At 40.7% G+C, this 24936-nt stretch overlaps 1 protein-coding gene across 2 annotated transcripts in view; it reads right to left on the bottom strand.

Moving 5' to 3' along the window:
- The window catches only part of ROR2 (receptor tyrosine kinase like orphan receptor 2), a 217931-nt gene that overhangs the window by 64393 nt on the left and 128602 nt on the right, over positions 1 to 24936 (bottom strand). For both annotated transcript variants that reach the window (XM_032786541.2, XM_032786542.2), the window contains exon 2: positions 587 to 664. In XM_032786541.2, the coding sequence (XP_032642432.1) occupies positions 587 to 664 (78 nt within the window). The remainder of the gene's footprint in view (positions 1 to 586; positions 665 to 24936) is intronic.

The following is a 24936-nucleotide window of genomic DNA, read 5'->3' as shown; positions in this document are numbered from 1 at the left end:
ACGCAAACATGCATTTCCTGAGATTGTATCCAAACTGGAATGTAGCATGTCATAGGTATGTCACTTTTTATGCTGCCTATTGAGTAACATAATGATATGGTTTTACTGAGTATGTAATAGAAACTACTTTTTTTTTTTTCTTTTTTTTTTGTGGTTCGGGCATCAAATTACCCAACAAGTTTCTGAAGGAAAGTTTAAACAGGAATTAATCATGAAACTCCTTGAATCTAGATGAGATCACTGGTGAGGGTATTTCCATACCAATATTAAGTCACATTTGGGACACAACAGGGGCATGTCTATGCAAGCCTTGTGGTACGGCAATATGTCTATGCACACTACGGAAATTTTAGTGCACATCAGTAGGGTCCACACAGACAGCTAGCTCGCAGCATGCTGGAGTACTGTAGATTTACACCCCAGCTTGTCAGGCAGTAAGGGTTTGTGTAGGCATGCCCTCTTTCTCACAACATATTGATGCCTGGGTAAATAAAGAAAGTACATAACAAAAATGACTCCTTTGCATAGTACATTTTAAAGTACACTTCTACTCAAAAAAAAAAATTGAAATCATTCTTATTTTTACCTTTAGGTGTTGGAATTTGCCTGTCATGTCCATCCACTTGACTCAGAGGATCATTGGAATCTGGTATCTCCATTTCACCTAAGTGAAAAATAAACCATTAAAATCTTAAACTAGTTGAGATTGAGTTGATCTTTCTCTTCTTAAGCAGAATTAAGATATTGGGTATTTAAATTCACTTGGGGCCAAAACCTGGTCCCACTAAAGCCCTTGGCAAAATTCCCATTGACTTCAAGGGGATCCGGAATTAGCCCTTATTGACTATAAAATCTATTCAGCACAACAAATTGAAGGTATTGTGCTTTACATGGTGACAGCATTAAAAAGTGTGTTACAGTTCTATCCATACAAAAAATAAAATTTAAATACTTTCTGCAAACCTTCTTTGTCATATCAGATTAATCACTAGTGGAACTCTGACATTCTCAAGCAAAACATGGCATAAGACTTGCTTTTGAGAATATATTAAATTGATTTAAATTCTATTTTCACAGGTCACACTCACCCCTGACGCCTTGTGCTTCCCAGCCCTAACACCACCTTTTGAATGATGATCTAACCACCCATCAAGGCATTGAAAGACAGCAAAAGAATTCAAATCAGAGTGTTTTATAACTATACATTATTTGCAAAAGTCTCTTAGAACTAGGGGCCTGAAAATCTAATATTTTCCCCAGCCAGTTCTATCATTTTACTGTTAGTGTACACTCATAGACTTTAAGGCCAGAAAGGACCATCATGATCATCTAGCCTGACCTCCTGCACATTGCAGGCCACAAATCTGCCCACTTCTGAAATAAACCCATAACCTCTAGCTAAGTTACTGAAGTCCTCAAATCTTGATTTAAAGACATCAAGTTACAGAGAATCCACCATTTACTCTAGGTCAAACCAGCACACTGAACTCCTTTCCCCCCACTCCAGTATTCCTAATAGTGTTGAAATTAATATATTTTTATTCAACTTTTTGTTTACGCACGACTATACAATATCTCAGAACAGCACTGGAAACTGTTAGTTGACTGCTCCTGAAGAGCAGTAGACACAGCATCCACAGGCTTTTATTTTTATGGTTTTTGCAAACATTATGAGTACTGCTGCAGGTTTTTGACAGATTTTTTGTTTTAAAATATTCTTTCAGCAACAGGGATGGGTGGATTTATAAGAGGTACAGTTATAGGGCTGCTTTCACTAAAACTACTTCTCGCAAGAAACGGCTCAGCCACTAACTCCACCAGAGGGGTTCCCAGCTCAAACAGAGATAGATGCCTCCCTGCAGCTCATATATTGGGCACTGAACTCCGTGAGCGCGTGGGGCTTGGGAACACCCCTCCCTGGCATCTCCCATTGGCTAGCATGGCTGGCCATTATGGCTCCCATTCTCAAGCACCTCTCTCTCCCTACGCATTGTATCAGGAGCCTGGGCACTTAACTCAGGCTTTGAGGATTCCAGTGTCTTTCACTGTGCCCAAGTACCTTTGTGGATCCAAGCCAAAGTACTTCATAATCCTAGACTCTCTCCTGTAGTTCACTTCATCTAGCTACTTAGGTAAAAATTACACTGCCTTGTCTCCACTAGGATTTTTTCAGTGGGACAGCTAATGTATGTTAATTATTCTGCTGTAAAAATACACACACACACACTTTTTTTTCTTTCCTTTTTTTTTTTTTTGGCACAGTGAAGCCAAAGGCAAGGTTTCATACCAAGAGTTGGAGTGGAAGGCAGAGTGTGACAATCCTGATGAGCAGGTTTTTGAGTCACATGTGCATAAACCCAGCCTACTCTCAATGTTAAGCTCTCAACTGATGACTTCTTCAAGTGATCAGAGTACACTGGGAATTACAAAAGAACAGGACAAATTTTTATTTATAAAATGGACAGGCTCAATTATGATACATAGGGGAGTTACCTACACTCACACTCCTCTATGTAATTTTCAATGCCCATGCAATGATTTAAGTGTCCTTGACTATTTTCTTTTATGTTACTGATCTATGCTCAACTTTATTTCCTACGTTTTCCATTGGTTTATCAGTTAAGTGGGATTCTCAAAAGTGACAAACACGAGAAGCCTACAGAGAGAGAGAGAGCGCGCGCGCACACAGCAGTCTCTCTCTCCCACACCCACATCCCTAGTTGGTGTTTATTAACTCTCACATTAGAATGGAACGAGACAAAAGCATCTGCTGATTTTAAAATGCTTTAATAATAGTTTTATGTAATTCCTCCTTGTGCTTGGTATGTTTATGTCTGGCAAAAACATTTGTCTCCATATGTGCCTTATCAGAAAATAATTACAAACCACAGACAGTATATATCAGCAAAGCCTCCATGACTAAGCAAAGCCTCCATGACAAAGAAATGTTAAAACTGAAAAATCCTGTGTGGGCTGTAAATTATAAGTCCAAAACAGATCTGCCATTTTCAACCCTCGCTTTAATGAAACAAACATTTTATCTTTTAAATATTCTAATCTGAAAGTTTGCTTTTTTAAACCATATTTATTATGAATGCTTAATTTTAACTAGGGCTGCCAAACAATTAAAAAATAATCACAATTAATCGCAAGATAAAAATAGTCGCAATTAATCACTGTTTTAATCACACTGTTAACAGCAGAATACCAATTTAAATTTATTATAGATATTTTTGGCTTTTTTTCTACATTTTCAAATATATTGATTTCAATTACAACACGGAATACAAAGTGTACAGTGCCTCACAGTGGAAGGGAGGAGAGTATAGAAGACAAGAGGGAGAAATTATTATTCTTTATTACAAATATTTACACTGTAAAAAACAAAATAGTATTTTTCAGTTCACCTCATAAAAGCACTGCAGTGCAATGTCTATCATGAAAGTGCAACTTACAAATGTAGAATTTTTTTTAACACAACTACACTCAAAAAACAAAACAATGTAAAATTTTAGAAGTCTAGAAGTAGAAGCATGAAGAGGCATATGAATGTTTAACATACCTGGTACGTGAATACCTTGCAAGGCCAGCAACAGTGCCTGTGAACACCTGTTCTCACTTTCAGGTGACATTGTAAAGCAGAAACGGGCAGCATAGTCTCCTATAAATGTAAACAAACTTGTTTGTCTTAGCTACTGGCTGAACAAGTAGGACTGAGTGGACTTGAAGGCTCTAAAGTTTTACATTGTTTTGTTTTTGAGTGCAATTATGTAAAAAAATAATTCTACATTTGTAAGTTGCTCTTTCATGATAAAGAGATTTCACTACAGTACTTATCTGTATGAGGTGAGATGAAAAATACTATTTTGTTTTTTTTACAGTGCAAATATTTTTAATCAAAAATAATAATATAAAGTGAGAACTGGACACTTTGTATTCTGTTGTAATTGAGAGCAATATTTGAAAATGTAGAAAAACATCCAAAATATTTATAATAAATTTAAATTTGTATTCTATTATTGTTTAAGAGTGAATTAATTGACAGCCCTAATTCTAACCCTGACATTTCTGAACTAAGAGTTAAAGCAACACAGAGCTGTGTTCAACATGAAATATTCCAAAGGTTTTACACTGTACATGCCTCAGGATCAGACCTGCCAATAAGTCATTTTGCACATGGAAAGCTTTTTCCCTTTAAATTAAACAATATGAGAGAACCACTGATTCAAAAGTGCAGAGAGGCGCTCAGAAGAAGAGTTCATGCACTTGCTTCTCCATTCCTGTTGACTGCTTCTCTCAATTCTTCATAATTTTACATTCCTGTCATCCTAATACATTCTCTTCTGATAGAACTGGATTCACAGTGCTGAGCTAAAACAAACAATGATCACTGATGTATCCCCCACCCCAGGGCCGTCCTTAGGATTTATGGTGCCCTAGGCAGGATTATTAAACTGGTGCCCCTGTGCCTGTCTTGCTCTTAGCAACACAAACATAAACTTACGCTACTGGAAAACTTGCCACACGCATGTTATTAAAACCAGTTTAACGTAGTTAAGCACACTGTAATGCTGATGGACTAGCACTAAAGAAGTAGTACTATAGAAAAAATTCTGATTTTACAGAACGGTGCAAATAATATAATTTTTTTAATTTGTCAACATTTTATTGGAAAGTTATATGAAGAGAGATTGAAACAAGGATTTGTTTTGAATTAAAAGCAATCTTTCTGGCTTGTTTGGCTGCAAAAATCAGGAATAATGTCATCATATGACAGACAAATTGATGCCTTGTTTGACTGCAAGAATAGCAAGACCAGCCAAGTGTTCCTGACTCCTTGTAGAGCGGAGATAGTTTTTAATGAGTTTTAGTTTTGAGAAACTCCATTCTGCTGATGCTACTGTTACAGGAATTGTCAGTAGATTACAAGTGGCAATGTACACATTAGGATATATGTACAAGTTTGTACAATGTCCATCATCAATTTTGCATGTGGCAACACGGATGACAGTATACTCAATTCTTCATACAGTTCAAGTCCATTTAAATCAAAACAATAGCTGTTCTTCAGGAGAGTTTCTAGGTCAGGGGTCCCCAGTGCAGTGCTCGTGGGTGCCATGGCGCCTGCAGGGGCCTCTCAGTGCACCTGCGTGCTGGCCGGCAGACAAGCATCTGCTGAAATGCCAGTGAAATTCGGTGGCGATGCCTCTGGATGACGCCGCTTGCTGCCGATAAGCAGCATCATCCAGAGGCGTCGCTGCTGAAATGCCGCCGAATTTCAGCGGCATTTTGGCGGATGCTCATCCACTGCCATGGTCCTTTGTCTGGCAGGCACCAGACGAAAAAGGTTGGGAACCACTGCTTTAGGTTCTTGCATTTGCCCTTGTTGTCCTATTTTGTTCAATTTAGTCCTGCTCAGCCTGCTACCAGCTGAGTGAATGGAACCCCAGGCGGACAGTGGGTTGAGTGGCTCAGCCAGGGTCTCAGCTGCTGGCCTTCTCAGCCTGCTGCCAGCCTGGGGTTCCTTGGGAGTCCCCAGGCCAGCAGTGGGTGCTGAGTGGGGCCAACGGCCAGGACCCCGGGTGCAATGGGGCAGCTGCCGGAACCCCAGAGCAGTGGTGGGCTCAGTCGCTCAGCCTGCCACTGCGTGCCATCAAAAATCAGCTCATGTGCCACCTGTGGCACGTGTGCCGTAGGTTGCCGACCCCTTCTCTATACATTAGTAAGGAGATGAGGATATTACAGTTGTTGGAGGGCTCTATTTAGCAGTAACAACGCTATAGGAAAGTCAGTCAACATTTTTTGTTTCTCTGATGAAAACTGGCCCACTCCCTTACCCATACCAACTTGTCACAAATAAGTGTCAACTTAATTTTCTGGTTTTGGCTAAGATATTGATTTAAAAAAATATTGAAATTGAATTCAGGATTGTTAGCAAGCATTTTTGGGGACCAAATTTGCTAAATGACAATCTAAATGGAAACACAGTACTGCTTTCATGCTTGGCTCACCCCGCAGCCTGCTGGTCCAACAGCTGCAGTAGAGGAGGAGATAGGTAGAAAACTGCAGGACCCCAAATCCACCTCTTGGGTTGCAAGAGTGGACAGCCCTCAGGTCCCCAATCACATGCATGGGCCCACCAACTGCCAGCCCAACTGATCATGGGGATTAGACAGCATCGATCTCAGGGGGGCGGGCAACCCAATGAAAGCCAAGCAGCAGTCATTCCTGCCCCCTGTGGCAGTTTTCCCTCCGGACGAAGAATGAATCAAGCCCCAGCCCCCAGGGGGAAGAGAATGTGCTTTTCCAGCCTAGGGTTGGTCAGAATCGAATGTTCTGTTTATAGGCCAGTCCAAATTATTTGGGCTGGTCTTTATAAGGTACACCATTAGCCACCAGCTAGGGGTGACTGACAGCCAGTGGTGAAAAACGGGACGGGGTGGGGGGAATTAGGAAAACCTAATATTATAAAAAACGACCACCAAATCCGGGAGCCCTATAAAATCGGTGACCATTGTTCACCCCTACCAGGTGTTTTTCCTTCCTCGAACCCCTTCCCAGAGACCCCAGCAGCCAATCCCCTCCCTCAGACTGTGCTGCATTCATCTCTCTCTAGGACCCAGCAGCCCTGCTCTTACATGCTCCACTGCTTCCCATCTGTCCAGGCTTCCAGCAGAGTGGTGCCCTAGGCGGCTGCCTGTTCTGCCTATGCCTCAGGACGGCCCTGCCCCACCCATTCAATCCCTGGATTGCTATGGCAGAGGAAGCCATCTTCCTTGTGATCTCTGCATCACGTCTACACCGCTGGTAGTCCTTTCAAGACCCCATACATTTCTTCCCCAACCTACATCTCAGACCTTGTGTGTCAATGCATCCCTTCCCCACTCTGCTGTGTCAAAATTCCAGCTCCGATGTCCCATTTTCCCCTTCCTCTTTGCTACTCTTCCATTTCTCCCTTTCTTTCCATGCATTTGTCAAACCATCATTCACACATGAACTGAACAAAAAGCCTCCAGTTTATTTCCTTCCAGGGCATTCTGTTTGACCATTCTAGACTGTAAATTCCTTGAGGTGGCTAAGCTCTTTACTGATTTCTTGCAGAGTTCACAGTATATTTATTACTAAGCATATGAACAATAATTACAAATAAAAATAAAAGTAACAGTAATAATGGTATATCGTATCTGTGTTCCTAAATTAATTTTCTTGGGAGTCTGGAAAATAAACGGTTTTAAAACTTGAAGGATCAAGCTGTTCCTCGTATTGTAAACAGAATTAAAAATATTATGCATTTAAGGCCATGGTTTAGATATTCCTGCTATTACAACTGGGGGCGGAATCTGTAACTGGGTGGCTGCCATGTCACCCAGTACTTTAATTGGTAGTGATAGAGGAGCAGACCGACTGGATCTTTTCAGATGCATGACTTTTACGTTTGTGCTACAGTGTCTTTACAAGTAGATAACTGCAGGTAGATAAGACCTAGCTGTATATTATTACATTCATTTCAGATGTGATAAAAACACCAGACTTCATGTAATTCCAGCAGTGTTGTTCAACTTTACCAAAAAATGTCATTCATTCACTTCAGTGGGTGGAAGACTGGATGGGGCTGGCACTGAAGAGGGAAGGAAGATGCTCACTGAGGGATACCAAGTAGCTCCTCCCTCCCTTATGGGAGTCTTGATCCCCCATTGGCCATCCGGGGGGAGAAGAGTGCTGATTGGCCAGCATGCTCCTCTCCTAGGATTTAACCTAGTACATGGGCCACATGGAGCCTCTTTCAGATCCATTCCAGCGACCCTACTCTACCCATACTGGCCTAGGAATGGGAAGCCAACCTGACAGATGCTGTGGTCTAGCCCATTGCCCATTTGGGGGTCAGGAAGGAATTTGACAGAGGACCACGGAGTTTGCCGCCTTTCTCCCAGTATCTACAAGCCACAGACGGTTAAGCAGGAATGCATTTAGTACCTAACTGAGGTATTCAGGTTGAGTCATTAATTCATCACAACTTGCAGCTGGTTTCCAGTGCATTAAAAGAAAAATGAATGGTTCCCAGAGGTAAAATATTTTGGTGATGGGCCTGGGGCTCATGAGTTAAAATAAGACCTTGTGGCCCTCATGAGCCACGGTCCTCCTTGCAGGGAGGAGGACGCCAGAACTCAGAGTGAGTTAAATCCCGGTAGATAGGCTGAGGAGAACCAACCCCAAGTTACACATTATATTGTAAGGAGCATGTAACCCCCTCACTGTAACCTATTAAATAGTTGCTATAAAAGAGTATGGGTGATGGACAGGTAGTGACCCTCCGCTGTGTTAAAATACATTAAAAATTGTGACCAGCTGTTTATTCCATGAATGTGTCTGTCCTCATTTTGCCATTGTGTCCGCAACAAAACTCAAGTTTGTTGTGACGGGTTAGATTAGAGAACCCCGCTTGGGAGCTGCCACCTGATGCGCCGAGACTACTTCTACCCCTGCTTTCCATCCCAGCTCAGGACTCCAGCACTCTGTCTTGCTGAGCAAGACACTCCCGTCTGCTCCAGCAAAGACCCAGGGTCTGAATTACTTGCCTCAAAGCTGTAGGTTTACCTGAAAGCAGCTCACAGAAGTGTTCCTGTCTTTAACACTCAGATGCCCAACTCCCAATGGGGTCTAAACCCAAATAAATCCATTTTACCCTGTATAAAGCTTATAAAGGGTAAACTCAAATTGTTCGCCCTCTGTAACACTGATAAAGAGATGTGCACAGTAGTTTGCTCCCGCAGGTATTAATACATACTCTGAGTTAATGAATAAGTAAAAAGTGATTTTATTAAATACAGAAAGTAGGATTTAAGTGGTTCCAAGTAGTAACAGACAGAACAAAGTAAGTCACCAAGCAAAATAAAATAAAGCGCGTAAATCTATGTCTAATCAAACTGAAGACAGATAATCTCACCCTCAGAGATGTTTCAGTAAGTTTTTTCATCAGATTGGACACCTTCCAGGCCTAGGCACAATTCTTTTCCCTGGTACAGCTCTTGTTCCAGCTCAGGCGGTAGCTAGGGGATTCCTCATGATGGCTCCTCTCTCCCTTTTGTTTTCTTCCACCCCTTTATGTCTTTTGCATAAGGTGGGAATCCTTTGTCCCTCTCTGGGTTCCCACCTCCTCCTTCTCAATGGAAAGGCACCAGGTTAAAGATGGATTCCAGTTCAGGTGACATGATCACATGTCACTGCAAGACTTCATTGCCAACTTGCCAGCACATAGATATACAGGAAGACTTACAGGTAAAACAGAGCCATCCACAGACAATTATCCTGGTTAATGGGAGTCATCAAGATTCCAAACCACCATTAATGCCCACACTTTGCATAATTACAATAGGTCCTCATAGTTATATTTCATATTTCTAGTTTCAGATACCAGAGTGGTACATTTATACAAATAGAATGATCACACTCACTAGATTATAAGCTTCGTAATGATACCTTACAAGAGTCCTTTTGCATGAAGCATATTCCAGTTACATTATATTCACTCATTAGCATATTTTTAAAAAACCACATAGACTGCAACATCACATACGTCAACTAGCAAAGGATGGATACGCAAATGAGCAATGAGGATTACAGATATGAAAGAACTGATGGAGGATGAACTGCCATCACGTTAACTGTATGCAAACAGCTATTATTAAACAATTGACTTGGAGAGAAATGCTCATGATCTGAAGCCTAGCTGCGATAGTATCAACTCACATTGCTAAAATGTTAGCTGAGTAGCATGCTGGTACGTAAATATGTAGTTAACTGAAGTCAGACAAACCACCATGGCTACTGTGGAGCACTCAGTAACCAGAGTGTAAATAGCCCCCTTTGAAAATGCTGACCTACAGAAAAAGGAGCCAATAATCTCTCAGGCCAACAGAACAGATCCTCAGGAAACCACAAACAGAAGAAAGATAGACATAATTTCATCTTTAGTGCTTTATCTGAAAGATAGCACCATCGGATGGTACTGCTCTCTTTGGATTGGTTGATTTATACATTGGTCATAAAGAGTAAGACTACAGACACAGGTATACATTGGTCATAAAGAGTAAGACTACAGACACAGGTGTGTGAAATGAACTCCTAACCTTTTGGTACCAAGCAATTAAAGTATACTGATAAAATCTGAAAGAGCAGTAAGTCTCATCACTAGGTTCTAGCAGTTCGGTTAGCTCATTGTGTGTGCTATATTTGTTGGTTGCATAGATAAGAAATCTCTTAGTTCCATAAGAGCTTGTACGCCTTAAGCTAGTTAGAAAGATTCTATTTTTTTAAAAATCTATTCATTATTCAATAAAAGGAAACATAAGAGAACAGCCTGTATTTTTGCACATACTTTGCAAGGATGCGGCCATCATTGCAAATTTCAGAAAGAAAAACAGTAGTGTAAAAATCACTGTCCTTGCTCAATTTGGATATAAAAACCAAACCCCTACGCTAAGCGTGGTATTATCCCTTCCTCTGTCAACTCCATCCCTTTCAGAATGTACTCTTTTGTCACAGAACATGAGGAAAAGTGGCCAACTTGACAGGGATCTGGGGAGTAAACAGTTTAGGCCGCCTTTTATAAAAATTCTTGGGACTCCTCATGAACTGACACAGAAGTAAACATCCTGCAAGGCAGAGGCAAGATTGCCATAGCATGAGTACTAACACAGAATTGGTGATTTCTCAGTTGAACAAAAAGTCTAATCACAGGGCATATGCTACTGGTAAAGTAATAGTTAAATAGTCGTTTCAGAATTTAACTATTTCTTTAGTTCAGGGCTCTCAGTATATGCAAATCAGTTGTAATAAATAGAGTTGATAATGTTTATGGATGTAATCCTATTAAAAAAAATATTATATGGCATGTTTATCAGACATACAAAAAAAAAGCCAACCCCAAAACAGATTACGTGTAAACTCCCACTTCTTAAATACTAACCATTTTTATATTTAAAAAGCATTATTTTTAAATTATGGTTGAGGACCAAACCATAGATCTTATTTCTGTCTAATCCTTCCACTTATCAATATATATTAAACCAGGAGCTGAAATTATTGTCTAGATTTAAAACAGTAACACAACCCCCTTTACCACTCACTATGTCAACTTTTGACTTAGGTTCTATCTTTATTTCAATAATATAATACTCCCAAAAGAAAAAAAAAACTTCAGTTTAATACCACCTAACATTCTGTTCTTTTCATCATAAAACTTTGTTGACCTTCTGTCAATTACTAACCTCTAGAACTCCCCAAACAAAGGACCCACTGTCGGCTTTGATTTAGCTGCCAATCTGATTACTTTGGATTTGGGAAGCAGGCTATTAGGTTGCTGAATCAGGGCCTTTCATTGAAATTCCTTTTCCAACATCTTCAGCCCCTGGCAACCAATTGCAAACTGGGCTTGGCAAACCTGTAAAGAGCAGTGAACAGTCCACAAAAGATACAGTTAGTACTACATGATCAGTACACTGCTTTTATAGTTACAGAAGATTAGGAGCTCTACTTTTTCTGTGTCAGTTGTCATTTCACATACAAATACAAAAAAAGGAGGAAAACGTCTATACTTTTTGTTTCAGTTGTTTGGTGCCAGAGGCATTACATACAGTTCTTAGAACACACACAGCACACTGTGAAGTTATCTGAACAATTATTTCAACGTAAAAGTTGATTTTTGATTCCTCAGAGAAAGCATCTTTTAACATGAGCTCAAGCTAAATTGACAGCAATAGGAGCTTTCACTATTAAAATGCTAGAATTTGAGTCAGCCTGCTCTAACTTCAACAAGAGCTAACCAGCAAATTCACATGAAAAAGGAATGTTGAACTTCAGGCCTGGTCTACACTACGAGTTTAGGTTGAATTTAGCAGCGTTAAATCAAATAAACCCTGCATCCATCCACGCAATTAAGCCATTTTTGTCGACATAAAGGGCTCTTAAAGGCAATTTCTGTACTCCTCCCCTGCGAGGGTGGTAGTGCTGAAATCGACATTGCTGGTTTGAATTAGAGTTAGTGTGGACGCAATTCAACGGTATTGGCCTCCGGGAGCTATCCCACAGTGCACCATTGTGATCGCTCTGGACAGCAATCTGAACTTGTATGCACTGACCAGGTAGACAGGAAAAGCTCCGTGAACTTTTCAATTTCATTTCCTGTTTGCCCAGCATGGAGAGCTGATCAGCACAGGTAACCATGCAGAGCTCATCAGCACAGGTGACCATGCAGTCCCAGAATCAAAAAAGAGCTCCAGCACGGGCTGTACGGGAGGTACTGGATCTGATCGCTATACGGGGAGATGAATCCGTGCTATCAGAACTCCATTCCAAATGACAGAATGCCAAAACATTTGAAAAAATCTCCAAGGCCATGATGGAGAAAGGCCACAGCAAAGACTCACAGTGCCGTGTGAAACTTAAGGAGCTGAGACAAGCATACCAGAAAAGCCAAAGAATCAAACGGACGCTCTGGGACAGAGCCACGGACGTGCCACTTCTATGCTGAGCTGCAGACAATTCTACGGGGGGCTGCCACCACTACCCTACTCCTGTCTGTGGACTCTGATGACGGGGTACTCTCAGTCGCCATGCCTAAGGATTTTGTGGACGGGGAAGATGAGGACGACGACGATGAGGTTGAGGAGAGCACACAGTACACCGTTCTCACCAACAGCCAGGATCTTTTTCTCACCTTGACTGAAATACCCTCCCAACCCTCCCAAGGCAGTATCCCCGACCATGAAGCCATGGAAGGGACCTCTGGTGAGTGTACCTCTGTAAATATAAAACATGGTTTAAAAGCAAGCATTTTTTAATGATTAATTTGCCCTGAGGACTTGGGATGCATTCGTGGCCAGTACAGCTAGTGGAAAACTCTGTTAACATGTCTGGGGATGGAGCGGAAATCCTCCAGGTACATCTCCAAGAAGCTCTCCTGGAGGTACTCCAAAAGCCTTTGCAGAGGGTTTCTGGGGAAAGCAGCCTTATTCTATCCTCCATGGTAGGACACTTGACCACTCCATGCTAGTAGCAAGTAATCTGGTATCATTGCATGACAAAGCCTGGAAACCCCGGTGTTTGCTGGCATTCAGGTAACATCCATTCTTTACCTCCTCAGGAGAGTGATATTGCTCATGATAACGCAGTTGAAATACGGGAATTTAATTAAGTGGCCATTCCTACTGGGCTGTTTGTCTGTGGGTTAAAGCCGTCATCCCAGAGAAAAGGGGGGGGGGGTTAGTTTGGTTTCTGCTGCTGCATGTTAACAAGAAAACTACAGCCCTAAATGGATAACTCAATGGGCTTTGCTTGGTATGCAAAAGGAGGGCACTGCTGTTATGAAAGTTGCAGAAGCCAAAAGACTATGGCTTACCATGGCCACCTGCAAGCTGAATTCTGTTGCCTGGCATGTTTGATCTCTAACATCAAAGCTGCAGGCACTCAATATAAGCTGCAAAGAATGACCTTGTACCGAAATCACACGTGCTATGTAATGTGAATAGTGTTGTTTATTGTGAAAGGGTATACCCATTGTTCTGTAAAATGCATCTTTTAAAATACTTCTCTCCTTTTTTTTCCTCCCGCAGCTGCAAATGTTTCAAGCCTCCCTCCTCTGTCCCAAAGGCTCTCTCAGAAAAGGCAGCGAAAAAAATAAATGTGCAATGAAATGTTCTCTGAGCTCATGTAGGCATCCCGCACTGAAAGAGCTCAGCAGAAAGTGTGGAGGGACACAATAGAACAGGATAGGAAAGTGGCCAGTGAACACGAGGAGAGGTGGCGGCAGGAAGATCAGAGGAGGCAGGATGGAACGCTGAGGTTACTGTGGGAACAAACAGATCATGATCCGATGTCTGGTGAAGGTTCAGGAACATCAGCTGGAGAGAATGCCGCTCAGCCCGTTTAACCACTCTCCCTCCTCCCCGAGTTCCATAGCTGCCTCCTCACCCAGACGCCCAAGAACACAGGGGAGAGGGGAGGCTCCAGGCACTCAACCACTCCACCCCAGTGGTCAGAAGGCTGTCATTCAACAAGTATTGAAGCGCCCTTTTCCTTCCCTTCTCCCCTCCTCCGCCACCCCTCCCAGGCTACCTTGGCAGTTATCCCCCTCATTTGTGTGATGAAATAATAAAGAACGCATGAATTTGAAACACTGACTTTATTGCCTCTGCAAGCAGAGATAAAAGGGGAAAGGGGAGGGCGGCTGGCTTACAGGCAAGTAGAGTGAACCACCATTCTGCACTTGCTCAGCCTATAGCTGGACTGCTCCTTACTACTGTCCAGGCTTCATGAGTCATAGGAGCAAGGGGTAGGCTGGGGTAGGTGCAACCGCGCAGTGCTGCTGACTGGGAGAGCAGCCTGAGACAGAAGCCTCTAGCTGGCATGATATTCCAGGCAGAACTGAATCTCCATTACACAAAACTTAGAGAGAGAATGATCTGAAGTCATTCCCATTTTTGTCCAGGCACCCCCAACTGACCTCACTGAGGCCGCCAGGAGCACCCATGACAGCAGCAGATGGTACAGTATGACTGGTAACTGTCTTTGCCAACTTGCAAAGGCAAGGAGTTGCTGCTGTGTAGCACTGCAGTACCGCGTCTGTCAGCAGCACCCAGGAGACGTAAGGTGACAGTGAGCTGACTGGGCTCCAGGCTTGCTGTGGTATGTCATCTGCATGGGTTACCCAGGAAAAAAGGAGAGAAATTATTTTTTCCCATTGCTCTTGGAAGGGGCTGACGACATGTACCCCAAACCACCTGCAACAATTTTTTGCCCCATCAGGCATTGGGAGCGCAACCCAGAATTCCAATGGGGGTGGAGACTGCGGGAACTATGGGATAGCTACCACAGTGCAACACTCCAAAAGTCGACACTAGCCTCAGTACTGTGGATGCACACCGCCGACTTAATGCGCTTAGTGAGGACACACAGGATCAACTGTATCAAATCGATTTCTAAAAATCGACTTCCATTAAATCAAACTAATTTCATAGTGTAGACATACCCCAAGAGAAATGCCAACCTTACAACTAACTAAACCTCAACACACATCTAAATAAGAAGCCATATTACAAGGGTCAGGGCCCAGATATATATAAGTTATTCTCATTATTTATAAGCATCTTTCTTGGAATCATGAAACTTGTTTCCTTAATGTAAGTCTTCCTTCACTAAATTTGTTCTGTTTTTCATGACTGCTGGACTGAAATGGTTCATTTTTAGAAAATAAGAACACATTGAAGTAAAATATAAATGAACTAGAGGGCTAGCTTACATTTGGGGCCAATCAACCTTGACAGTGGTTAATTCATTCACTTTTTTGGTCAGAAATTTTTGCATAAAATTAAAATAAGTTTTCAAGCAATGCATGCTATATCACCTTCATGCAACCCTCTCCAGTATTACCTACAAACAAGATTTCCAGGGTGGATTTCTGTATAGGGGGTGCCCAATTTTCAAATGAGTGCATCTTAATAGGACTTCAAAATCCCATAGACTGACACCCAGTTGACACTTAGGCACTCAAAAAAGGAATCTGCACACATATATTAATCTGAATGTTTGTGCTCTTATGCTTATTACGATATATTAATTTGCCTATGTTTGAAAACTGATCCTCAAATATCAAATGCATGTCCCCAAAAAGAGATAATACATGTTATTCAATGTAGTATCAGTTGTTTTTTTTTAAAAAAGCTGAATCTACGTAAAGCTGGAATGATCTTGATCTCCATAGGAAACCCTATCCCACTTCCAAAAAGAAAAACCTTATACTACAAATCTTCAGTGTATCTACTTTTTACACATCCTACAGGTGCATCTACATGTACCATCAGGTCAATGTTAAATGCAGAACCAATCCAACCATTTAAAATAATACTACTAGAGATTCATACACAGAGTTCAGCAAATCACCTGATTCATTCAGACTCCTCATATCATTTATGCATGTTCTATACCATACAGCATTTCCAACCCCCTATTAATCTTTTGCCCTTCCATTTACACAGTTCACATTTTATGAGTTAAGCTATTAAATGACTTAAATTCTTTGCTCTGTATTTCATATTTGCATCTTAAAAATGAAAGGTCAAATGAGACACACACATGGAATATTTATTCAGATCTCCTTCAGAGTAAAAACCTCACTGAGAAACTATTAGAACATTGTAGTAACAGTGTAGTTATGGTTTCATTTTTAAGTTTCCAATTTTCAGATACAAATTTTTTCTGAAAAAGCTAAGCTATGATATAAAAATTGTCAGTCAAAAAGATCTTTAAAAAAAGGTAGAGTATAATTCACCTTGTCTGGTTTTCTTATAACAGAGACAGAAATATGGTTCAGTGGTCAGGGTGCTCTCCTGGGCCATAGAAGATCTGAGTTCAATTCTCTGCTTTGCCACAGATTTCCTGAATGGCCCTGGTTAAATCACCAGATTTTCAAAGGTATTTAAGCACCTAGAGATGCAGATAGGTACCTTGTGGGATTTTCAAAAAAGTGTGTAGGTGCTTAACTCCCACTGACTTCAAAATCTGTCCCCCATCTGTAAAATAAGGTGTTGTGAGGATAAATACGATAATAAATATGATACAAATTGTGAGGTTCTCAGATATGACCGGGGTGGAGGATATATAATCACCTAAGATAAGACAGCTAGAAAGATCCAGGCATGAAAACAGGGAGTGTTCAGCAATTAGCATAATTTTCAGAGTTTTAACTGTAAAACAAGTCCTGAATTGCCAAGGACTTACTTCTCAATGAAACATTTAAAAGGATTTTGGTTTAGAAATAATGAAACTATAAAAGCTAAGAGAAGAACATGAATTAAGGTGAAAACACACTTGCTAGAGCAAAGGACAGTAGAGGAAACAATCAGGAGTCCATAAACTTGGTCTACTAATACAGGCCATATTTTTCTATACTAAATGGAGAAACTATATTGTCTATATACCCATAATAGGAAGGGACAAGGAAAACAGTCTTTGTGAATATTAATAAAAAGAGATGGCCAGGGCCAAATAAAACCATGTTTCAAATAGTTAATAATAAAACTCTATGGTATTTATGGCATAAAACACTTGAGTCATTTAAGCCATGAAGACTCTTCAAAGTCATATGGGATTTTTGCAACTTATGAACCACTAAGTTGACTAGGTATCACAAATACACACCGTTTCATATGTAGAAACTATATCGATGTTAAACAGCTCTGAAGCAAAAGCACACACCACTAAGTCAATATAGTCAGGAACATATAAAAACCCTTAAATTTTTTTTTTTTTTTTTTCCTTGAGAGGGAGAAAGTCATGCAGCTCAAGCTGGCTTTCATAACAGACAGCAATTATTGGTTAAGTATAATACTAAAAAAATCCTTTTGGAAAACATGGACACATTCCAAAGCTCTTCTCCACCTCAGCTGTAAAATCTTAACTTAAAAGCACTCAGCAGCAGCAGTGAACACACCTGCAGCTCAAAGAACATCAAGTTAACATGACAATCATTCATGACATTATTACATGATTGATTATTTTACTGCTTCTGGCTGTGAAAATAAAACAGTCTCAACCAAAATACTAAAAATAATCATGATTTAGGAGTATAACACTCCACCAATCAGGAGAAAACAATTTGCACAGTACTCGTTTCTAAAAAATCATTTAAAATCCAAAAATACCAATCCTCTGTGCAGCCTTGGGCTGAAATCTTTAAAGGCCCCAGTTGAGAAAAACACCCTTATTCAAGGAAGACACCTAAGCATGTGCTTAAGTACTTTCCTGTATTAGGGCCAAAGTAATAACATTAGATCCTCTGTCATAGGAAGTAGGCTAAAAAGAGGATAAGTCACAGTTGAGTCTGACAAAGAAAAAATATTTTATCCTAGAAGTCATTTTCACATTTTGATGGCTGATTACCATAAATTATGATGCTACAATAATGTTAAACTTTTGGAAAGATATCAACTAGATCTGTTGACTAATCACAGTTAACTCATGTGATTAACTCAAAAAAATTAATTGCAATTAATTGCACTGTTAATAAATTTCAATTGGTATTCTATTGTTTAAGTATTTTTGGATTTTTTTTACATTTTCAAATATATTGACTTCAATTAGAACACAGAATACAAAGTGTACAATGCTCACTTTATATTATTTTTGACTATATATATTTGCACTATAAAAATGATAAAAGAAATAGTATTTTTCAATTCACCTCATACAAGTACTGTAGTGCAATCTCTATCATGAAAGTGCAACTTACAAATGTAGGATTTTTTGTTATGTAACTGCACTCAAAAATAAAACAATATAAAACTTTAACGCCTACAAGTCCACTCAGTCCTACTTCTTCTTCATCCAATTGCTCAGACAAACAAGTTTGTTTACATTTGCAGAAGCTAATTCTGCCTGCTTCGTTTACAATGTCACCAAAGTGAGATCAGGCATACTCATGGCACTTTTGTAGCTGACGTCGCAAAATATTTACATGCCAGATGTGCTAAGGATTCATATGCCTCTTCATGCTTCAGCCATCCTTCCAGAGGACATGCTTCCATGCTGATGACATTGGTTAAAAAAATAATGTATTAACTACATTTGCGACTGCACTCCTTGGGGGAGAATTGTATGTCTCCTGCTCTGTTTTACCTGCATTCTGCCATATATTTCATGTTACAGCAGTCTCAGATGATGACCCAGCACACATTGTTCATTTTAAAAACACTTCACTGCAAATTTGAGAAAATGCAAAGGAGATACCAATGTGAGATTTCTAAAGATAGCTACAGCACTCAACTCAAAATTTAAGAATCTGAAGTGCCTTCCAAAATCTGAGAGCGACTAGGTGTGGAGCATGCTTTCAAAAGTCTTAAAAGAGCAACACACTGATGCAGCAATTACAGAACCCGAACCACCAAAAAAGAAAATCAACCTTCTGCTGGTGGCATCTGACCCAGATGATGAAAAGGAACATGTGTCGGTCTGCTCTGCTTTGGATCACTGTCGAGCAGAACCTGTCATCAGCATGGACGCATGTTCTCTGGAATAGTGGTTGAAGCATCAAGGGACATTTTGTACATGGATTCTACATTTGTAAGTTCAACTTTCATGATAAAGAGATTGCACTACAGTACTTGTATGAAATAATTGAAAAGACTTTCTTTTTTTTTTACAGTGCAAATATTTGTAATAAAAAATAAATATAAAGTGAGCACTGTACACTTTGTATTCTGTATTGTAATTAAAATCAATATTTCAAAAAGGTAGAAAATATCCAAAAATATTTAAATAAATGCCATTTTATTATTAACAGCGTAATTAATCATGATTCATTTTTTTAATTGTTTTACAGCCTTAACATCAACATCTTGAAACTATGTTCCAAAAATAAATAAAATTACATCAGTCTGAAAAGAAGGGGTGGCTTGAGTGCTAGCCAATCTATTCTCCTAAAAAGAACAAGTGCAAAGTATTATACAGCACTCAAGAAACTCAATGCATTTTTTAAAATGGTGAAATATTGGTGGGTAAGTACTACCATCTCTAATTTACCAATATAGAATTTGAAATAGAGACAAATTAGCATTAAAATTTTCAATCCTGTGAGCCTACAGTTAAATATTGTTTGAAGTAATTAAAGCACCTAAATAAAATGTGATTTTTTTAGATGCAGAGTACCCAAAACTTCCTAATGCAGTACAATATAGTACAATATTTATTCTCAAATTTTATATACTATAGTACAATATTTATTCTCAAATAGTTTAGTGGATGCTTAGAATTATTTTCTTTTAAATCAGCTGACATGGTAATGCTAGACAAGTTCCATGCAGACAAACTGGCAGATGTGTGTCCATATTACCGTGTTTGGGCTTGTCTTCATTAGAAAACTAGGTCATGTTAGAACACAAACTTTGCAAAGTCATGTTAATGAACACAATGGGACTGTGACCATTGTATTTAAACTTCACGTCAGCTGCTCGCAGATCAGCCTTACTTCAACCATATGTTCACTCATGACCAGCTCACGTGATGTTTAAACATAACAGTTCTGGATTTGCAGATTGCAAAATTGTGTTTAACACTGCATTCGTTAATATAACTCCTCAAGGAGGTGTTCTAACAAGAAATTTTCTAATGAAGAGAAGCACTTAAATACAACTATTGCTTATAGTTTCTACTTATACAAAAGGTGGCCACCCCCCTCCCTTGCTAGGGATAACTGTACAGATATGAGTGAAACTGGATGGCTCTGGAAAATGGGATAGGGTCTCTGTGAAACATGCCACCAGTTTGAATGGAATTCAGGTCAGAACATCTAAACGTCATTACCATTTTGGTGGATTTGTGTGGTCTAGGTGAAGCAAACTGTTCTAGTTCCTACAGCATATGTATTCTCATCATAAAAACTGAAGTACTATTGCCGTTGATGTTAACTGGCATCACTGTTGACTGTTTCAGTGATGTGATAAAGGCTGTGATAGCATAAAGACTCAGGGCTGGGGCAGAGGTGTATTAGCAGGGAAGCTTGCAGCACTACTCTGGTCTTGGCTACACTGGCGCTTTACAGTGCCGCCACTTTCTCGCTCAGGGGTATGAAAAAAACACCCCCGAGCGCTGCAAGATACAGGGCTGTAAAGCGCCAGTGTAAACAGTGCCGGAGAGCTTGGAGCGCAAGCTAATCCCAGCGCTGCAAGCTAATCCCCATGAGGAGGTGGAGCACGTGCAGCACTGCGACCACACTCACACTTCAAAGCCAGCGCTTCTGCGGCAGTGCTTTAAAGTTTCAAGCGTAGCCATACCCTCTGTCTCAGTCTGCATTCAGTCTATCTGAACTTTCACAAGCCATCACGGTTGTTTTTTTAAAAAAAAACAAAAACAAAAATGTGTTTAGTGTATGGAATTTGAATTCTCAGGTATGGAGGATTCAGGAGTAGAACTGGTCAAAATTCCTAAATTTTTAAAAATTTAAATAAAAATTTTAACAAAATCAGAAAAAAAATAATGAATTTTATTTATATTGGTTTTTCAGTCAGCTTCTCTTCATGTCTGGGTTCACTGCACTCAAATTACTACATTTTGGTGGCAATTACATTCTCTTTTGAATGGGCCTTCTTTCCAATTTGAAATGCACACAAAAACTATTCTTAGTGCACATCCCATAATCCTGCATATACATATTGGGGCACTACAGCTAGTGGTATTATCTTGAGAAATTAAGAACAAGGACCTTGCAGGTTAACTCCCTGTTCAGGCCTGGTCAGTGCTGCATTTCTTAGGCCTGGTCTACACTACGTGTTTAAACCGATTTTAGCAGTGTTAAACCGATTTAACGCCGTACCCGTCCACACTACAACGTCCTTTATATTGATATAAAGGGCTCTTTAAATCGGTTTCTGTACTCCTCCTCAACGAGAGGAGTAGCGCTAAAATCGGTATTACCATATTGGATTATGGTTAGTGTGGCCGCAAATCGACGGTATTGGCCTCCGGGTGGTATCCCACAGTGCACCAGTGTCTGGACGGCAATCTGAACTCGGATGCTGTGGCCAGGTAAACAGGAAAAGCCCTGCAAAATTTAGATTTTCATTTCCTGTTTGCCCAGCGTGGAGCTTTGATCAGCACGGGTGGCAATGCAGTCCCAAATCCAAAAAGAACTCCAGCATGGACCGAACAGGAGATATTGGATCTGATCGTTGTATGGGGAAACAAATCTGTTCTATCAAAGCCCCTTTACAGAAGACGAAATGCCAAAGCGTTTGAAAAAAAAATCTCCAGGCTACACAGTGCTGCGTGACAAGCGTAACGGGAAGCCAGAGACTCAAATGGACGCTCATGGAGGGGGGTACTTAATGAGGACTCCAGCTATACCACAGTCCATAGCAGTCCTCCGAAAAGTATTTGCATTACATTGCTGAGCATCCCGATGCGTGGGGTTCAAACACATTGTCCGAACGGTGGTTCAGGATAGCTCTCAATTTACATCCCCCCACCACCACGTGAAAGAAAGAGAGAAGAGAAATTGTTTCATTGGACTTCTTATTCAATGGCACCCTATTTACTAATGCGCGGTAGAGCCGCGATCTGTCAGCAGTGAAGCGCAGTATTCGCTCTCTCTCACCATTGTACCAGTGGCAGATGGGTGCGTAGGACTGGTAACGGTCCCTATCAACCTGTGAGTGCTCCATGCTTGTTGAACTGCTGTAAACCATCTGGCGGCTGAGGTGAGACCGGCCGGGAAGGGCGCCTGGGTAAAATAGGAATGATTACTGGTACACAATAAACCCAGTAGACTGGGAACAAAGAACGGCTGGTAAAACCGCTTCATCATAGCAACTGGGGCTGGAAGCTTACATCAGCCCCTCCTGTTCATTGTGTAGAAAAGATCCTGTACTGCCTGACTATCATAGCAGTGGGATGCTGAGGCTCTCTCCCCCATCGCTTAAGTCTGCTGACTGTCATAGGCCCAGGAGGCTGCCTACCCCTCATTTTATCTGCCTGAAACAGTCACTGTTTCTTTGATTCCTGATCTTTATTAACTTCATGACACAAATGGGGGGAGGGAGGATACTGGCACTAGCCGCAGGAGTAGGGGGAGGAGAAGCAACGGGTGGGTAGTTTGCATGGGCACCCCCCGTGAATGGCAATGAAGTCTCATCATTTCTGCAGGATACTGACACGGAAACGAGCCTGTGCCATCTGGTAAGCTTGCCATAATTCTAGGGCAGAGACTGACTCATTTATAGAAACCATAAAGACGGGATTGACTGGGGAAAGTCATTCCAGTTTTGTTTTGCAAGCCGCCGGCACGATCTCAGCCAGACACCGCTCCCATGCCATCGGCTGCGAGACAGAAGATACAGATGGTGGGACCGTACACACTATCTATGCTCTTACTTACATCTATGCGTCCAATCATTACCTCGTCCAGCACAGGAGACGGTACAAGATAATGTTAGTGGATAAACACGTCCTCTGACTTAATGACGGCAAAAGCGAATGAATCTGCGTGTAGCTGGAGTATATCGCACTCTGTTCCGCAGCATCCAGTACACATACGGTGACTGTAAAAAAAAAAAAAAAAGACTGAAACAAAGGCTCATGGTTGCCATGGGGCATTGGCGTCTCCAGGGCAATCAGGGAAAAAGGGCACGAAAACTGATCGTCTACCATCTTTCACGAGGAAGGATAGACTGACGACATTTAACAGAAACCAACCACGCCGACAATGATTATTTATGCCCCATCAGCCATGGGCAGTTCAACCCAAGAATTCTAAAGGGACAGGGGAGACTGTGGGAACTATGGGATAGCTTAATGGAATAGCTACCCACAGTGCAACGCTCTGGAAATTGATGCTAGCCTTGGACCATGGACACACACCGCCGAATTAATGTGCTTAGTGTGGCTGCGTGCATTCGACTTTATACAATCTGTTTTATAAAACCGGTTTATGTAAAATCGGAATAATCCCGTAGTGTAGACGTACCCTTATTTACCAATCTTTGAGTGCTGCTTCGGAAACTGCCACTCTGCACCTCTCTCAAGCAACCAAACCACTTCTGTGTTTTCAGGACAGCTAAAAGGGGATGAGTTTTTAACTCAACACAGCACAGCCTACTTTCAGTACTGAGCTTAGGTTCACATGCTGTTTAACTGTTCTAGACAGGACAAGTGTTTCCTTCTCTCACTGAAGAGCCTGGCTGAGCTCTCTCATTAAAACCGAGAAAGGATAAACCATCTCCACAAGAGAAATTCCTGTTTCTCCTCCATAAGCCTCCCTTAAAAGCAACAGAATGATTCATAGCTCAGCAGCCTAAAACAGAGCTGCTGCCAGTTACTCTTAACATATTTATTTTAATCAGTAGAGCTATAACAAAAACCTTTTTTACACCACAAAAAGACAAAATTTACTGAGCTTTATTCTTTCCTCAAAATAAAACACTGAAGCAATTAAATGAATGGTGGGAGTGCACCCAGCTGGAAACACTTGCAGCTTTCAGTGGGTAGACAGCATGCAACCAAAACTAAAATCTGGTCACAGTTCCACAGATACTAGCCAACAAGCTCATTTTCAACAACATACTGATGTACAGAAAATGTCTTCTTCTGAGCTTGCCTGAATGCAAAGCGCACAGTTTCCTAAATCAGCACGTGGGCATGTGCACGCATACGCACTTGGGGGTGAGTTTTCAAAAGAGTGGCAGTTTGAGCTGAACTGCTACATTTTCCCTAAGTCAGGCAGGGATTTCCTCAACTCCTATAATCACTCATTATCCAGTTACACGACTGCAACTCATGTTAATCACAAGCCATTCAACTGTAATCACATTATGATGATCTAGTGTTAATAGCAACATTTAAAGAAGCCACCACCACACTGTCACATTAATAAATTGGCAAAGTAAATGGCTATCCAGAAAGTGACAGCTACTGAAAGTGCAGCTCAACTCAGAAAATGATTTTAAAACCGGCACCTTCTTATTTAAAAGGTCTGTTCCTGTGCATAGCTGTGTCTGCTTCCTTTACTGTGTAAAACACGCTTTACTATTTTAAATTCCTCTTACCACTGTAGAGGCAACACAACTTTAGAACAGTGAGCTTCATAAAATAATTTATGAAGTTTTGATCACAGAATTTCCATTGTTGGTGAAACATAAGCCAGAAAGAACACATCTTGACCTTTAGATTCCAAGGTGAGGACTGAAAATCAGGAAAACAAAAAAAATCTAATAAACTGAGTAAATTTGATCTTGAAGTCAGTCACATTCAAACATGGAACATCATTCATATTTTAACACTCATTTCCACTGTGCTACTATAGTTTAATTAAGGCCACTTCATTTCAACAAATGCAATGAAAATTGATGTCCATGGAAAAAAAGTGTTCTAAACATATTCATATGCAGAAGTGGA

This window comes from Chelonoidis abingdonii, chromosome 6, assembly GCF_003597395.2.
Source record: "Chelonoidis abingdonii isolate Lonesome George chromosome 6, CheloAbing_2.0, whole genome shotgun sequence".
NCBI classification, from domain to species: Eukaryota; Metazoa; Chordata; order Testudines; family Testudinidae; genus Chelonoidis; species Chelonoidis abingdonii.
The sequence above is the reverse complement of the archived record's forward strand: the minus strand, read 5'-3'. Positions and strand labels throughout refer to the sequence as shown.